We start from the raw sequence: 15313 nt of genomic DNA, 5'->3' as shown, positions 1-15313 counted from the left end.
TGTAAATAAAGACCAAATCCATTAAAGATGGCCTTTGCAAGAAACAAAAAGCCCAACTTTCAACGTCGGTGGAGGTGTAAAATGGGCGGCAGTGGATTGGCCGCCTGTCATACGCCCAACCTGACTTGCCTTTCTATTGAAGTGAATGGAAAGCTGAGGTATAGAATGGGCAGTCAATCTGCTACCAGTCGTTTTACGCCTCTGCTCAAAGAGCGTAACAGAAGCAGCCAGCCAGCGAATAAGAAAGCGGTTTGCAAGTCTCATGCAGATAAAATGTTTTGCTGTGCTACTAGAAAGGAAGCCTTGCCCAGTCATGTGTATTGATGGACTTGTCATTTTACACGCTGCTCTTTCAATCAAATGTTAATTTTAATTAACAGGAGTTGGACAAAAAGTTCCAGGAAACAGCTGCTTATCGCAATATGAAAGAAATGTTAACAAAGAAGAATGAGCAAGTGAAGGAATTACGCAAACGTCTTTCACAGTAAGTTGACATCTGAAACGAAAAACATTTCTGCCAGTCCAGATTTACAAGGGTAGAGATTCCAATCCAGATTTCACAATATCATTACGGACAAGGAAGGCCATTTAACCTGTCGTCATACATTCATTCATCCATCCAAAGATACCCTACAATCCCGCCCATTTCAGCATCTAATTGTTTCTTAGATGATTCTTGGATTTGCCTTCACCACTCTCTGGAAGTCCATTCCAAATATTGAGCATATATTGAGCATTCTTTGGGGGAAAAAGTTCTGTCTGAGATCAGTGTTAAATTGGCCTTTTATTAGTTTGCACCTGTATTCCTTTTGTTCTGTTCTTACAATTTAAAGTAACTGATGCGCTATCGATTCTAATAAAAGGCCGAGTAGAGTTCAGAACAACAGGCTTTTATTAACTACTGAATGCAACTACAAACAGATCAGGACTATGCCTCTAGTGGACGACCAAATGGCAGAGAGCTGCCGTGCAGCCGTCCTTATACCAGGTAGCCAAGGGCAGAGTCAGCTGAGGCATAGTCAGGTATAACAGTGAAACAAGAGTGAACGACAACAACAACAACAACAACAACAATAGTGAACACAGTGAATGACAGTGGTTTACCACAGTAACATTCCTATTTAATTTTTTCATTCCCTTAACTATCTTTTATATACCTTTATACAAGATCACTTTGGACGCCTCCTCTCCAGTTCTGAAAAGCCCATGGTCTAGAAATTCAATATGCGCTAATAACCCGCGCTAGTTGTTAGAAGTGCGGGCAGCACATGAATTCCATGCTGCCTACTCATCTTAATGATCTGTGCGTGCAGCTAGCGATACCCGCGCTATTCATTGGCTGCACGCCTGTCGGGGGCGGGGTGGGGCAATATCAGGAGGGGCCCACACTATTTAAAGGCAGCTAGCACCTCTTAAAGGGGAGGTGGATTGTGGCTCAGCAAGAAGTGCTGTGAGGACCTGCTGTGTGAAAGATCGAAATGGTTGAAGCCGGGCGAGAGCGAGCACCATTGTTCTCGGATGCTGCACTGGAAGTCTTGGCACAGGAAGCACGCATCGATCCCGCCAGTTTGAGTCCTTGGATGGAACGTGCGTTGTGACGTCCAACTTCTCAACCCATGTTTCTCCAGTCTTTCCTCATAACTCAGTTCTTTGACACTAGGGATCAGCCTCACAACTCTTGTTAAACAAAGAGCACCATAGTGTCCTTGGTTAGGCCCTGTCTAGAATACTGTGTCCATTTCTGATCCCGTCACATGGTGGAAGATGTAGAGGTCCTGGAAAAGGTTCAGAGGAGGGCCACTAGGTTAATACCTAGTTTAACATAGAAACATAGAAGATAGGAGCAGGAGTAGGTCATTCGGCCCCTCGAGCCTGCTCCGCCATTCGATGAGATCATGGCTGATCATCCAAACTCAGTACCCCGTACCTGCCTTCTCCCCATATCCCTTGATACCTTTAGCTCTAAGAAATATATCTAACTCCTTCTTGAATATATTTAAAGACTTGGCCTCAACCGCCTTCTGTGGTAGAGAATTCCACAGGTTCACCACTCTCTGGGTGAAGAAATTCCTCCTCATCTCTGTCCTAAATGCCTTACCCCTTATCCTTAGACTATGACCCCTGGTTCTGGACTCTCTGACCATCGGGAACATTCTACCTGCATCTAGTTTGTCCAGACCTGTCAGAATTTTATAAGTTTCGATGAGATCCCCTCTCATTCTTCTAAACTCCAGCGAGTATAAGCCCAATCGACCCAATCTCTCCTCATATTTAATTCCTGCCATCCCAGGTATCAGCCTGGTGAATCTTCGCTGCACTCCCTTCATGGCAAGAACATCCTTCCTCAGATAAGGCGACCAAAACTGCACACAATACTCAAGGTGTGCTCTCACCAAGGCCCTGTATAACTGCAGCAGGACATCCTTGCTCCTGTACTCAAACCCTCTCGCTACGAAGGCCAACATACCATTTGCCTTCTTCACCGCCTGCTGCACCTGCATGCTTACCTTCAGCGACTGGTGCACAAGGACACCCAGGTCTCATTGCACTTCCCCTTCTCCCAATCTATTGCCATTCAGATAATAGTCTGCCTGATGTGCCTTCAATAACCACAAAACTAGAAGTTATAGACTTTAACAAGTTGGCTTTTGTTGTGTATGTAACCTGTTCCACCTTAAGAGAGCTTAAGCCTGTTCCACCTTAAGAGATGTACTACTTTCTCAGGCTGCTGTAGACGTAATACCGGGGGTGAACACACCGGTATATAAGCACTGTGCAGTAATCTTGTATTCAGTATAGTCCCTACCTCCAACCAGTAAAGACCTGTTTTTATTGTTACTCATTAGTCTGTTTTAATTAACTAAATAATTCACAGACTTAACACTGGCGACGAGTCAGGTTCTTACCCTGCGGCAGTTATTCCACGGCAGTTGAAGAGAGGTTTCAAACCTCACCACTCACCACCCCACTGGAAGTGACAGGCATTAGGACCCTGAAGCCTCCATCAGCTTGTGAACCGGAGTAGAAGACAGGACTGGGGAAGAGAGAGGTATAGGGCGATAGCGATCGGCAGATAAGGGCCGGGCCGCTTTCAAGTGCGAGGCGCAGCCGGGCCATCGATCGCATCCGCTGATAAGGGCCGCACTCGGGGGCTGAACGGAGACGGCGTCGGGGGACGGGTGAAGACCGCCAAGCGCGGGAAAACCGCCATTTTGTGGGCGGAGGATGACGGCAAGAGCGGGAAGCCGCCATCTTTGATAACAAGTAAAGAAAATAAAATCTGAGAAATTGCAAATCTACAATGCCTAAACACGGGAATATTAGCACCTTTGATAGTGACCTCGAAGATTGGGCCATATATGTTGAAAGAGTAAAAAATTATTGTGAGGCCAATAAAATTCGTGACCAAGATAAAGCTCTAACATTATTAAATTTAATGGGTGCGAAGACATACGGGCAATTGAAACACCTGTTATCACCAGATGAACCGGCGGATAAGACGTTCGATGAGATTGTTACTGTCCTGAAAGATCATCTAAACCCCACGCCGCTGATGCTAGCGGAACGATTTAAATTTTACGACAGAAGGCAGCTACAGCATGAAAGCAATGCTGAATATTTGCTGGAATTGCGTAAATTAGCGGAATATTGCCAGTTTGGAACGGGACTGACAGAGGCACTTCGAGACAAATTTGTGTGTGGTTTATTTAAACAGGATACACAAAAGCGACTGCTCGAGGAGAATGAGCTGACGCTTGAGAAGGCGGTCACTATGGCAGCAGCACACGAAGCCGCAGCGAGAGGCACGGCAGTAATGCAGCTACGGTCACCGGAGCTCAGTGCACACAAAGTGGGTGTGAGTTCTGGCAAATGTTATCGTTGTGGAAAGACAACGCATGATCAGAACCAGTGTTGGTTTAAAAACCAAGAATGTAGAACTTGTGGTAGGCTTGGACATATAGCTAGAGTATGCAGGTCAGCGAAGAAGACCAGCAACAAGAAGTCACCGCAAGGAAAATACGCAAAGGTACACAAGGTGACCGAACAGGAGTCCGATTCAGACGCTAGCAGTAATGAACTGGCTAGCTTAAGAGTACTCAACGCTGGTAAGGGTGCAGACCTCCAGACAATTTGGGTCACTCTTCAGATAGAAGGAGTCCAAGTAAAACTGGAATTGGACACTGGATCGGCATTGACGGTCATAAATAAGAAAGATTACGGAAAGTTATTCCAACATATTCCCCTACAGGATACGGGGATTATATTGGAAACATACACGGGGCAAAGAGTGTACCCCATCGGGAAAATAGAGGTTGCAGTGGTCCACAAGGGCGAAGACAGTCAAATAATGGACTTATATGTGATATCTGAAGGAGGTCCTCCACTACTAGGACGGGAGTGGATTAGGAAAATGAATATGGACTGGCATTTCCTACAAACAATAACGAGTGAGAACGCGGTGAAGATAGTCGGCCCAGACTCTGGAACGGATGATGGTAAGCCCAACTCAGGTGCAAAAGACAAAGTTTCAGCACAGAATTCCACTGAGCAACAACAACATAGTTTAACTGTGGATTCTGAGTCTGGCAAGTCTACTGATGTGCCCATTTCTGAGGGACACCGGGCTCGAACTCAACTCCATTTCAAACTACAACAGCAATTAGAACAAATGCTTCGCCGTTTTGAGCAAGAGTTGAATGCAACGAAAGAGTTCTTTGATATAGAGTTGGAGAATCTGGAAAGACAACAGAAGCAGCTGATGGAGAAAATGGAGCAGGAGCACACAAAACGTCTGATGTCAGAGGAGTTAACGGTCAGCCAACTCCTGCATATGCTGAAGGACAGGACTCTGAAATGGGAAAAACTTGAACATGAACTTCAATATTCAAACGAAAGGGGTTCGGAGCTCTCAAAGGTTATTGGAAGAGCTGAGGTGGCAACACAGACTGAGATGACTGCAACAGAGCAGCCCTTGGATGCCAAAAGTACGCTGACTCACGTCAACGTAGAACAACAGACCGCTGAAACAGCTGCTCCGGTAGAGGGATTGCATAGTCCGATCAATCAATCTCCAAAGGAAGTTGAAGTATTAAAATCACAAATGAGGTCACTAGTAAACGACTTGCTGAAAGCCCAGAAAAAGCTGGATGCAGAGGTACACATGAAGAAGTCTCTTCAGGAAAGATGTCTGGATTTGGAACAAGAGCTGGCTAACGTCCAGCTGGGTATGGAGGAAATAGACGACCCTCTCACTGGTCTAGCTCAGGACGACACCGAATATTACTATGACCTGGTGGACGACACCGAATATTACGATGTCCTGTCCTGCCCAGCTTGTAACTTCGACTCCCAAAGTGCAGAAATCATGGAGGAGCACCAAAAGTCTACGGAACATCGGGAGAAGCTGGCTCTACGACGGAAACAGGAGGAAGAGAAGGAGGAACTGCGTATGCAGCTGGCAGCTGTGGCAGCTGACAATGGAGCCCAGAGAGTCTCCAAGAAGCAGAAAAGGAAAAGTAAAAACAGAAGATGACCCATCTGAACCATTATCACCTCTACCAGATCACACACGTGGTCCCTCCGAACGGAGCCAAATCAGTTCGGAAGTTCAAGCTGTTAAATCCATGAAAGGACTATTGAATGAGTAACGTGAACCGACTACACCACAGAGATTGAATCTGTGAACTGTTTTCCGCAGAGACTGAATCTGTGATATGTTACGTTAAACATGAAGTTATATATGTATATATGTTATTACGTTATGTTAAATGGGGGGATGACTATAAAGCTAAGAAGGGAGGAGTATTGTGTATGTAACCTGTTCCACCTTAAGAGAGCTTAAGCCTGTTCCACCTTAAGAGATGTACTACTTTCTCAGGCTGCTGTAGACGTAATACCGGGGGTGAACACACCGGTATATAAGCACTGTGCAGTAATCTTGTATTCAGTATAGTCCCTACCTCCAACCAGTAAAGACCTGTTTTTATTGTTACTCATTAGTCTGTTTTAATTAACTAAATAATTCACAGACTTAACAGCTTTTAATCACTAAGATCAGAGCTAACATCTCAACACACTGACTGGCTCGCAGGAATGAGTCATACAGGTTAGTCAGGAAAGAGGAAGTGAAACTATACACCGTGTGGGGGAGGGTAATATACATGAGTGCAAAACGGATACAGGCAAGAATGAATACAGATTTCATTACATTCACCCCTTCTTTAGATTTAGTCCATCGGGGTGATGTTTCTTAAAAGTTGGTATAAGTGAGTCTGTCAGGAGGTTTTGCGGTTCTCAGTGATCGGCGCAAAGCCGGTTGGGGTGCCTCTAGGGGAGTGGATTCTGGTTCCTCCGCTGTCCGGGCCTCCGCAGTGTCTTCCAGGTTATCTGCAGTGTCCTCCAGGTTAAAGTTGGGTATTGATACCTCTGGGCGTCCTGTCTCTTTGTGTAGGTCTTCCTCGGGTAGTCTCTCATCGTTCTCTCCGCTCCCCGAGGGAGCGAGGTCTTTTATGGAAACAGTGTCCTCTCACCCGTCAGAGTATTCGATATAGGCGTACTGAGGGTTTGCATGGAGGAGCTGTACCTTTTCCACAAGGGGGTCCGTTTTATGGCCTCTCACGTGCTTCCGCAATAGTACTGTCCCCGGGGACGTCAGCCACGCGGGTAGAGATATGCCCGAGGTCGATTTCCGGGGGAAAACGAACATCTTTTCGTGAGGGGCAGCGTTAGTGGCTGTACATAACAGAGACCTTATGGAGTGGAGCACGTCTGGGAGGACTTCCTGCCAGCGGGAGGGCGGAAGGCCTTTTGACTTTAAGGCTAACGTGACAGCCTTCCAAACAGTAGCATTCTCCCTTTCCACTTGCCCATTACCCCGGGGGTTGTAGCTAGTGGTTCTGCTAGTGGCTATCCCCTTCGAGAGCAAGAACTGGCGCAGTTCGTCACTCATAAATGACGTCCCCCTATCGCTGTGTATGTAGTTCGGCATGCCAAACATGCAGAATAGATTACCGAGACACATGATGACCGTGGCACTGGTCATGTCTGGGCAGGGAATGGCGAAGGGGAAGCGGGAATATTCATCGATGATATTGAGGAAGTATACGTTACGGTCGGCAGAGGGAAGGGGTCGCTTGAAGTCCAGACTTAGGCGCTCGAATGGCCGTGTGGCTTTGATAAGGTGTGCACGGTCAGGCCTGTAGAAACGAGGCTTGCATTCCGCACAGATGCGGCAGGCTCTGGTCATTGCCCTGACCTCCTCGATGGAGTGGGGCAGATTGCGGGACTTTATAAAATGGTATAGTCGGGTGACCCCTGGGTGACAGAGGTCGTTGTGGAGACCCTGTAATTTGTCCGTATGAATGCTGGCACACATTCCCCGCGATAGGGCGTCTGGGGGTTCATTAAGGGCTCCCGGCCTGTACATAATATCATAGTCGAACGTGGATAGTTCGATCCTCCACCTGAGTATTTTGTCATTCTTGATTTTCCCCCTTTGTTATTAAACATGAAAGCCACCGACCGCTGGTCGGTGAGCAGGGTGAAACGTTTGCCGGCTAGGTAGTGTCTCTAGTGCCGCACTGCCTCCACTATAGCCTGTGCCGCCTCCTTGACAGAAGAGTGCCTGATTTCAGGTCCCTGAAGGGTTCGGGAGAAGAAGGCCACAGGTCTCCCAGCCTGATTGAGGGTCGCAGCTAAAGCAAAGTCTGACGCATCGCTTTCGACTTGAAAGGGAATGCTTTTGTCCACTGCACACAGTGCAGCCCTTTCAATGTCCTGTTTGATACTGGTGAAAGCCTCCCGAGCTTCAGCTGATAGTGGGAAGGACGTTGATTTAATGAGGGGTCGGGCCTTATCAGAGTAATTGGGCACCCATTGGGCATAATACGAAAAAAATCCCAGGCACCTTTTTAAAGCTTTGGGATTGTGTGGCAGGGGCAGTTCCTTTAGGGGCGTAATCGGTCAGGGTCCGGTCCAATTACCCCATCTTCCACCACACAGCCGAGGATACAGAGACGGGTTGTGTTGAAGACACATTTGTCTTCGTTGTAGGTTAGATTCAGCTTTAGGGCAGTTTTTAAAAATCTCGCAAGATTTAGATCGTGGTCTTGCTGGTTGTGCCCGCAGATAGTGACATTGTCCAGATAGGGGTAGGTAGCTTGTAGTTTATTCTCGTCAACCATGCGGTCCATCTCACGTTGGAAGACCGAGACCCCATTTGTTACCCCGAAGGGCACTCTGAGAAAATGGTAGAGACGTCCGTTCGCCTCAAAGGCGGTGTATGGGCGGCCCTCCGTTCTAATGGGGAGCTGGTGATACGCGTATTTGAGGTCGATAGTCGAGAAGACTCGGTATTGCGCGATCTGGTTGACCATTTCTGATATGCGGGGTAAAGGGTAGGCGTCCAGCTGGGTATAAATATTAACAGTCTGGCTGTAGTCAATTACCATCCGTTTCTTTTCGCTATTTTTAACTATGACTACTTGGGCACGCCACGGACTGGTACTGCATTCAATAATGCCTTCCCGCAGGAGTCTGTCCACTTCCGCCTTGATAAAGTGTCTGTCTTCCAGACTGTACCATCTACTTTTGGTCGCTATGGGCCTACAGTTCGGAGCGAGATTAGCGAATAAAGAGGGCGGGCTGATTTTTAAGGTTGATAGGCCACAGACTGTGAGTGGCGGCTGGGACCCGCCATATGCTAGCGTGACACTTTCGTGGTGGCACTGGAAGTCCAGGCCCAAGATTACATTAACACAGAGTTCTGGCATCACGAGGAGTTTAAAATCCTTGTAGTCCGTGCCTTTTACAGTCAGTGTTACCACACAGTAGCCCAAAATGTCCGAAGTGTGGGGCTTAGCAGCCACAGCAATTCTGCTCCGTGTAGGGGTTACCGTTAATGAGTGCTGCCGTACCAGGCTAGGGTGGATAAAACTCTCGGTACTCCCACAGTCAATTAAACATTTCGTTAAATTCCCGTTTACCTGTATGTCCATCATGGATTTTGTCAACGGGTGTGGCCTGGATTGATCCACCGTGATCGAAGCCACTGTTGGGCCCTGGGCGGCCGTTGAGTCGGGAAAAGATGGCGGATCCCAAGATGGCGGCCCGCACGGCACGCACGAGGCGGTGACGGAGTTGGAAATCGGATTCCCCCTGCAGACTTTGCTAAAATGCCCCTTTTTCTTACATTTGAAGCATGTAGCGTCCTTCGCTGGGCATCGTTGTCTGGGGTGCTTGGCCTGGCCGCAGAAGTAGCATTTCGGGCCTCGAGACATTGCTGCTGTAGTAGGACTCCTGGGTGAACTTCTGTGTGGGGACTCCGGCGGTGTAGAGCTGGTCTGAGACCTGGATGGGGAAGATGGCTGATTCCAAGATGGCGGCCCGCTCGGCGCGCACGAGGCGATGAGGGCCGCATGGCCGGAAGAATAAGAGTCAGAGTTTTTCTGGGCCACGTCCAGCGATCGCGCAGTGGCCACTGCCTTTTTTAAGTCCAGGACCTCCTTCTCCAGCAGTCTCTGCCGGATATAATTTGATTTGAGGCCCGTGATGAAGGAATCGCGGACCAATTCGTCAGAGTACACGTTGGCCGTCACGGCCTTGCAGTTACAGTCCCGGACCAAGTCCTTTAGGCCCTGTAAGAAATCGCCCATTGATTCCTCAGGTCGCTGCCTGCGTGTAGCCAGCAGATGTCTGGCGCACACTTCGTTTACTGGCCTCTGGTATTGGGCCTTCAGGATAGTGATGGCCTCCGTGTAAGAGGTGGCGTCCCGGATGAACGAATAAATCCGATGATTAACGCGAGTAGTCAGTAGACTCAGTTTATCTACCTCGCTAGCGGATGAGGCCCTCGCGAAGAGTTCGAAGCATTTGAGCCAGTGTCCAAATTGATTTGATGCTTCAGCAGAATGTGGATTCAAGTCCAGACGCTCTGGTTTTAGGAGTCGATCCATCCTAGTATTCTTTAGTGATTAAAATTGATGTGCCTTCAATAACCACAAAACTAGAAGTTATAGACTTTAACAAGTTGGCTTTTAATCACTAAGATCAGAGCTAACATCTCAACACACTGACTGGCTCGCAGGAATGAGTCATACAGGTTAGTCAGGAAAGAGGAAGTGAAACTATACACCGTGTGGGGGAGGGTAATATACATGAGTGCAAAACGGATACAGGCAAGAATGAATACAGATTTCATTACACTGCCTTTCTGTTTTTGACACCAAAGTGGATAGCCTTGCATTTATCCACGTTATATTGCTAAGTTATCATGATAGGCTCAGGGAGATGGATCTTTTTGCTCTAGGAAAGTGCACAGTTCAGGAAGACTTGATTTAAGTATTTATAATGAAGAAGGGACTAGACTGTGTACAAGTGGACAAATTATTTATATTAGATAATTTAGGGAGAACGAGGGGACATGTATATAAGTTACATAAGCATAGAACTAGGTTAGATGTCGGGAGTAAAAACAGAAAATGCTGGAGACACTCAGCAGGTCAGGCAGCATCTGTGAAGAGAGAAACAGAGTTAACGTTTCAGGTCGATGACCTTTCGTCAGAACTGGAAAAAAGCAGGAAATGGAACGGATTTTTAAGCAAGTGTAGGAGCTGGGAAAGGAGGGAGGGGATGAAAGAACAAAAGGGAAGGTCTGTGATCGGATAGAAAGCAGGAGAGGTTAAGAGACATTAAGAGATATTCAAGACAAAAGCAGATGGTAATGGGGCAGGTTAAGAAACAAAGGATGGCTCTAGATGAAGTGTAAATTGCGCTGGCAGAATGAAAGACAGCTGCCATGTTGGAGAGAAGAAAAGAAAACACAAACAAAAAAAAAGTATGGAAAAAAAATATATATGATAGGGGCCAAGGTTATGGTCTGAAATTGTTGAACTCTATGTTGACTCCAGAAGGCTGTAAAGTGCCTAATCGAAAGATGAGGTGCTGTTCCTCGAGCTTACGTTGAGCTTCCGTGGAACAATGCAAGAGGCCGAGGACGGTGAGGTCCGAGTGGGAATGGAGCGATGAATTAAAATGACAGGCGACCGGAAGCTCGGGGTCCCCCTTACGGACTGAAAGGAGGTGTTCCGCAAAGCGGTCGCCCAATCTGCGTTTGGTCTCCCCAATGTAGAGGAGACCGCATCGTGAGCAGTGAATACAGTATACTAAATTGCAAGAAGTACAAGTAAATCGCTGTTTCACCTGGAAGGAGTGTTTAGGGCCCTGGACAGTGGGAAGTGGGGAGGTGAAAGGGCATGTGTTGCACCTCCTGCGCTTGCACGGGAAGGTGCCGGGCGAAGGGGAAGGGGTGTTGGGGGGTGATAGAAGACTAGACCAGGATGTCGCGGAGGGACCAGTCCCTTCGGAATGCTGAAAGGGGAGGTGAGGGGAAGATGTGTTTGGTGGTGGGATCACGCTGGAGGTGGTGGAAATGGCAGAGGATGATCCGTTGAATGTGGAGGCTGGTGGGGTGAAAGGTGAGGACAAGGGAAACCCTATCGTGGTTCCGGGAGGGAGGGGCAGGGGTGAGGGCAGAAGTGCGGGAGATAGAACGGACACGGTCAAGGGCCGTATCAACCACAGTAGAGGGGAATCCTCGGTTGAGGAAAAAGGAAGACATGTCGGAAGCACTGGTATGGAAGGTGGCATCATCAGAGCAGATGCAGCGGAGATGGAGAAACTGGGAGAATGGACATGCGGGTTCCCATAGCAACAACTTTTGATTTGGAGGAAGTGAGTGGAGTCAAAGGAGAAGTTTTTCAATGTGAGAACAAGTTCAGCCAGGCGGAGGAGGGTGGATGGGGACTGGTTGTGTCTTTGTTCAAGGAAGAAGCGGAGCGCCCTCAGGCCATCCTGGTGGGGGATGGAGATGTAGAGGGATTGTATGTCCATAGTGAAAAGGAGGCGGTTTGGGCCAGGAAACTGGAAACTGTTAAAGTGGTGGAGGGCGTCCGAAGAGTCGCGGATGTAGGTGGGAAGAGACTTAAATATCTCTTAATGTCTCTTAACCTCTCCTGCCTTCTATCAGATCACAGACCGTCCCTTTTGTTCTTTCATCCCCTCCTCCTTTCCCAGCTCCTACACTTGCTCAAAAATCTGTTCCATTTCCTGCTTTTTTCCAGTTCTGCCGAAAGGTCATCGACCTGAAACGTTAACTCTGTTTCTCTCTTCACAGATGCTGCCTGACCTGCTGAGTATCTCCAGCATTTTCTGTTTTTATTTCAGATTTCCAGCATCTGCAGTATTTTCTTTTTGTATTAGATGTCGAGAGGTTATTTTCACAGAGGGTCATTGACCTTTGGAGTAGGTTGCCGGTTTGCCGCATCAAAAGGAAGCTGGAGAACGCTGATATAGCTGCATGCAAAAGGTGGGCGGGCTGTTGGATGATGTCCCTCATTCCCTGTTATCTCCTGGAACGCATTTTTGATTGCCTTTGGGAGGGGGTCAGCAACTAATTTTCCAGAATTCTTTTTTCCTTGAATTGGCCTCGAGTTTTTCTTAATCTTGTTTTTTCTTGTCTCTCCCAGGAGATTAGATGGCTGGTGGTGGGTGGGTAGCATTGGGGAGGAGGGGGCGGGGGGGGGGTCGGGGGCGGTTGCGTTGCGTGACGCTTCTTTCATAGGACAGACTTGATAGACCAGCTGGTGTTTTTCTGTATTTTATTTTAATATGTATGTTTGTACATTTTATACTGCACGTGGGAAGGAGTACACTTCTTCAAATTGGATACCCTCTAGGTTCTATGTACTGTAGAAGGTCTTCAAATATTTCCTTAAATTAGTAAAGATAATTTTAAAATAATCTTCTAGAACATGTAAAGAGTAAGTGCTTTAAATTAAATTTCGTAGTGTTCCTTCACCCTGAAGCCAGAACACTAACTGTGTGTTTAATACCTTTAGGTATGAAGCAGAAGACTAAGGACATTGTGTGACTCTTGTCGAGCTGCTTCACAAAAGGAAATTTCAGAAGTGGACTCAGTACATTCTTTATTATCTCCATGTTTGGGAGATAATGTTATCTTATTTAGAATTGTTTTTTTTAACATTTTGATTTAAATTAAAACTGTATTGCACACCTTTAAAAATGTGTTCTGTCCATATAATTTCCTTGTAATCAACTTTATTTCTTGATAAATTGACAGTAATGATGTCACAATCATTAATCACTGCGATCACCTCTATGTATTGGCACGGATAACATGGACAGTCACTGTCAGCACAAAGGTGAAACCAAAACAATAAATTATCCCATCAAATTTAAAGTCACCGTACATATATGCTTGTAAGAAAGAAAGAACTTGCATTTATACAGCACCTCCTCACATCCTCGGGACATCCCAACGCACTTCATATCCAATGAATGCTTTTGAAGTGCAGTCACTGTTATATAGGCAACGCAAGAGCCATTTTCACAAACACCTGTAAGGATTTCATGGTCATAATTTATTTGAAAATCTTTGTCTTGGTTACCAATCACAGCCTCGTGACTAAATGTAACATTGCCACTGTACTTAATCTCAATGTATACCATAGTTTGACAAATTAAATATAGGGGACATAATCTGGTTTTACAGTTAAAATTCCGCCCATTTACATTCAAACTCCTTTGTGTGTACCTTTACTTTGCAGAAATTGCATGACAAAAAGAAAACATGCTTAAAATACCTACTTCTCAAAGTGCGAAAATGTATAGCAACTCCCTTGCCATTGCATTAATTTGTAATACGTTGAATGATTCTAGTATGGATATTGCCAGAGGTGCCAGAAAGATTTTATTAGGTCTTTTTACATTTGTTATGCCAGCCTTAGTTTAGCGACCAAATATATTTAGTTTATTTTTTTGAAAATTAAAGCATTTTACTATTAAAAAAAACTTAGTGACATCTCTAACTGATGAATATATTTGTGGTTTGAAAGTTGAACTTTAAATAGTATTTATGGTAGCCTTTGTATTTGTACTTTAATCTATCTATGAAGCTTAAAATGTATTAAAAAGTTACGAATTTGCCAAGCTGCTTTGTTACTGTATCAGCACTAGGCATGTGTCTCATTCTACTGTAATCAAGAAAAGGTGGTTGTCTCCATGGTGCAACATTTCCTATGCAAAGTTTAAGCTGGTAATAACACACATGTGACATCAGAATGAACCTGCATCTGCATTTCAAGTTCTGCCTCATCAGAACAGAGGAATTTTCAGGAATAGGAAAAGGTCTTTAGGCCCTTCATATTTCAGAGATAACCCCCACCTTACCTACCTTCTCGCCACATCGCTCAATCTCTTCTCGCAACTGAAAGTTGTGCCTTGAATCCATGGACTTCTGTGTTAACTTCATGCACACTGTAGTATCTTGACTTTCCTTCATGCTTTACAATTCCTCATTGATTGCAGAGTAAACTGTTCAACATGGTGAAGGCTGAATTTTTTAAAGACCTCTCCATCTTAAGTTCTTAATGGCATTACCATCGCCGAATCCCCCACCATCAACATCCTGGGGTTCACCATTGACCAGAAATTTAGCTGGACCAGCCACATAAATACTGTGGCAACTAGAGCAGGTCAGAGGCTGGGTATTCTGCGGCGAGTGTCTCACCGCCAGACTCCCCAAAGCCTTTCTACCATCTACAAGGCACAAGTCAGGAGTGTGATGGAATACTCTCCACTTGCCTGGATGAGCTCCAACAACACTCAAGAAGCTCGACACCATCCAGGACAAAGCAGCCCGCTTGATTGGCACCTCATCCACCACCTTAAACGTTCACTGCCTCCACCACCGGCACACCATGGCCGCAGTGTGTACCATCTACAAGATGCACTGCAGCAACTCGCCAAGGCTTCTTCGGCAGCACCTCCCAAACCCGCGACCTCTTCCATCTAGAAGGACAAGGGCAGCAGGTGCGTGAACACCATCACCTCCAAGTCACACACCATCCTGACTTGGCAATATATCGCCATTCCTTCATCATCACTCGGTCAAAATCCTGGAATTCCCTCCCTAACCACTGTGGGAGTACCTTCACCACACAGACTGCAGCGGTTCAAGAAGGCAGCTCATCGCCACCTTCTCAAGGGCAATTAGGGATAGGCAATAAATGTTGGCCTTGCCAGCGATGCCCACATCCCAGGAACGAATAAATTAAAAAAAACTTTAATTCTTGGTACTCAGAAACATCATTATTGCTCCCCTCTGTTACCCTTCCAGTGATTTGTTAATGCAATTCAGTACCTTATCTGCCGTCACATTTTTCTCCAGCTAAATATCATACTAGCAGTTTCAGAGAGTTGTTGACTTTAACCTCTGGATCTCATCTGTTCAGCA

General features: G+C 46.3%; 1 protein-coding gene across 2 annotated transcripts in view; it reads left to right on the top strand.

Annotated features, from left to right (window-relative positions):
* The window catches only part of lztfl1 (leucine zipper transcription factor-like 1), a 78956-nt gene extending 64953 nt beyond the window's left edge, over positions 1–14003 (top strand). For both annotated transcript variants that reach the window (XM_085989195.1, XM_085989194.1), the window contains exons 9-10: positions 381–484; positions 12897–14003. In XM_085989195.1, coding sequence (XP_085845321.1) covers positions 381–484; positions 12897–12915 — 123 coding nt within the window. In that variant the 3' untranslated portion in view covers positions 12916–14003. The remainder of the gene's footprint in view (positions 1–380; positions 485–12896) is intronic.
* The last annotated feature ends 1310 nt before the right edge of the window (positions 14004–15313 follow it).

This window comes from Somniosus microcephalus, chromosome 5 (assembly GCF_052327205.1).
Source record: "Somniosus microcephalus isolate GS21.2 chromosome 5, FLI_Smic_1.0, whole genome shotgun sequence".
NCBI lineage: Eukaryota > Metazoa > Chordata > Chondrichthyes > Squaliformes > Somniosidae > Somniosus > Somniosus microcephalus.
The sequence above is the reverse complement of the archived record's forward strand: the minus strand, read 5'-3'. Positions and strand labels throughout refer to the sequence as shown.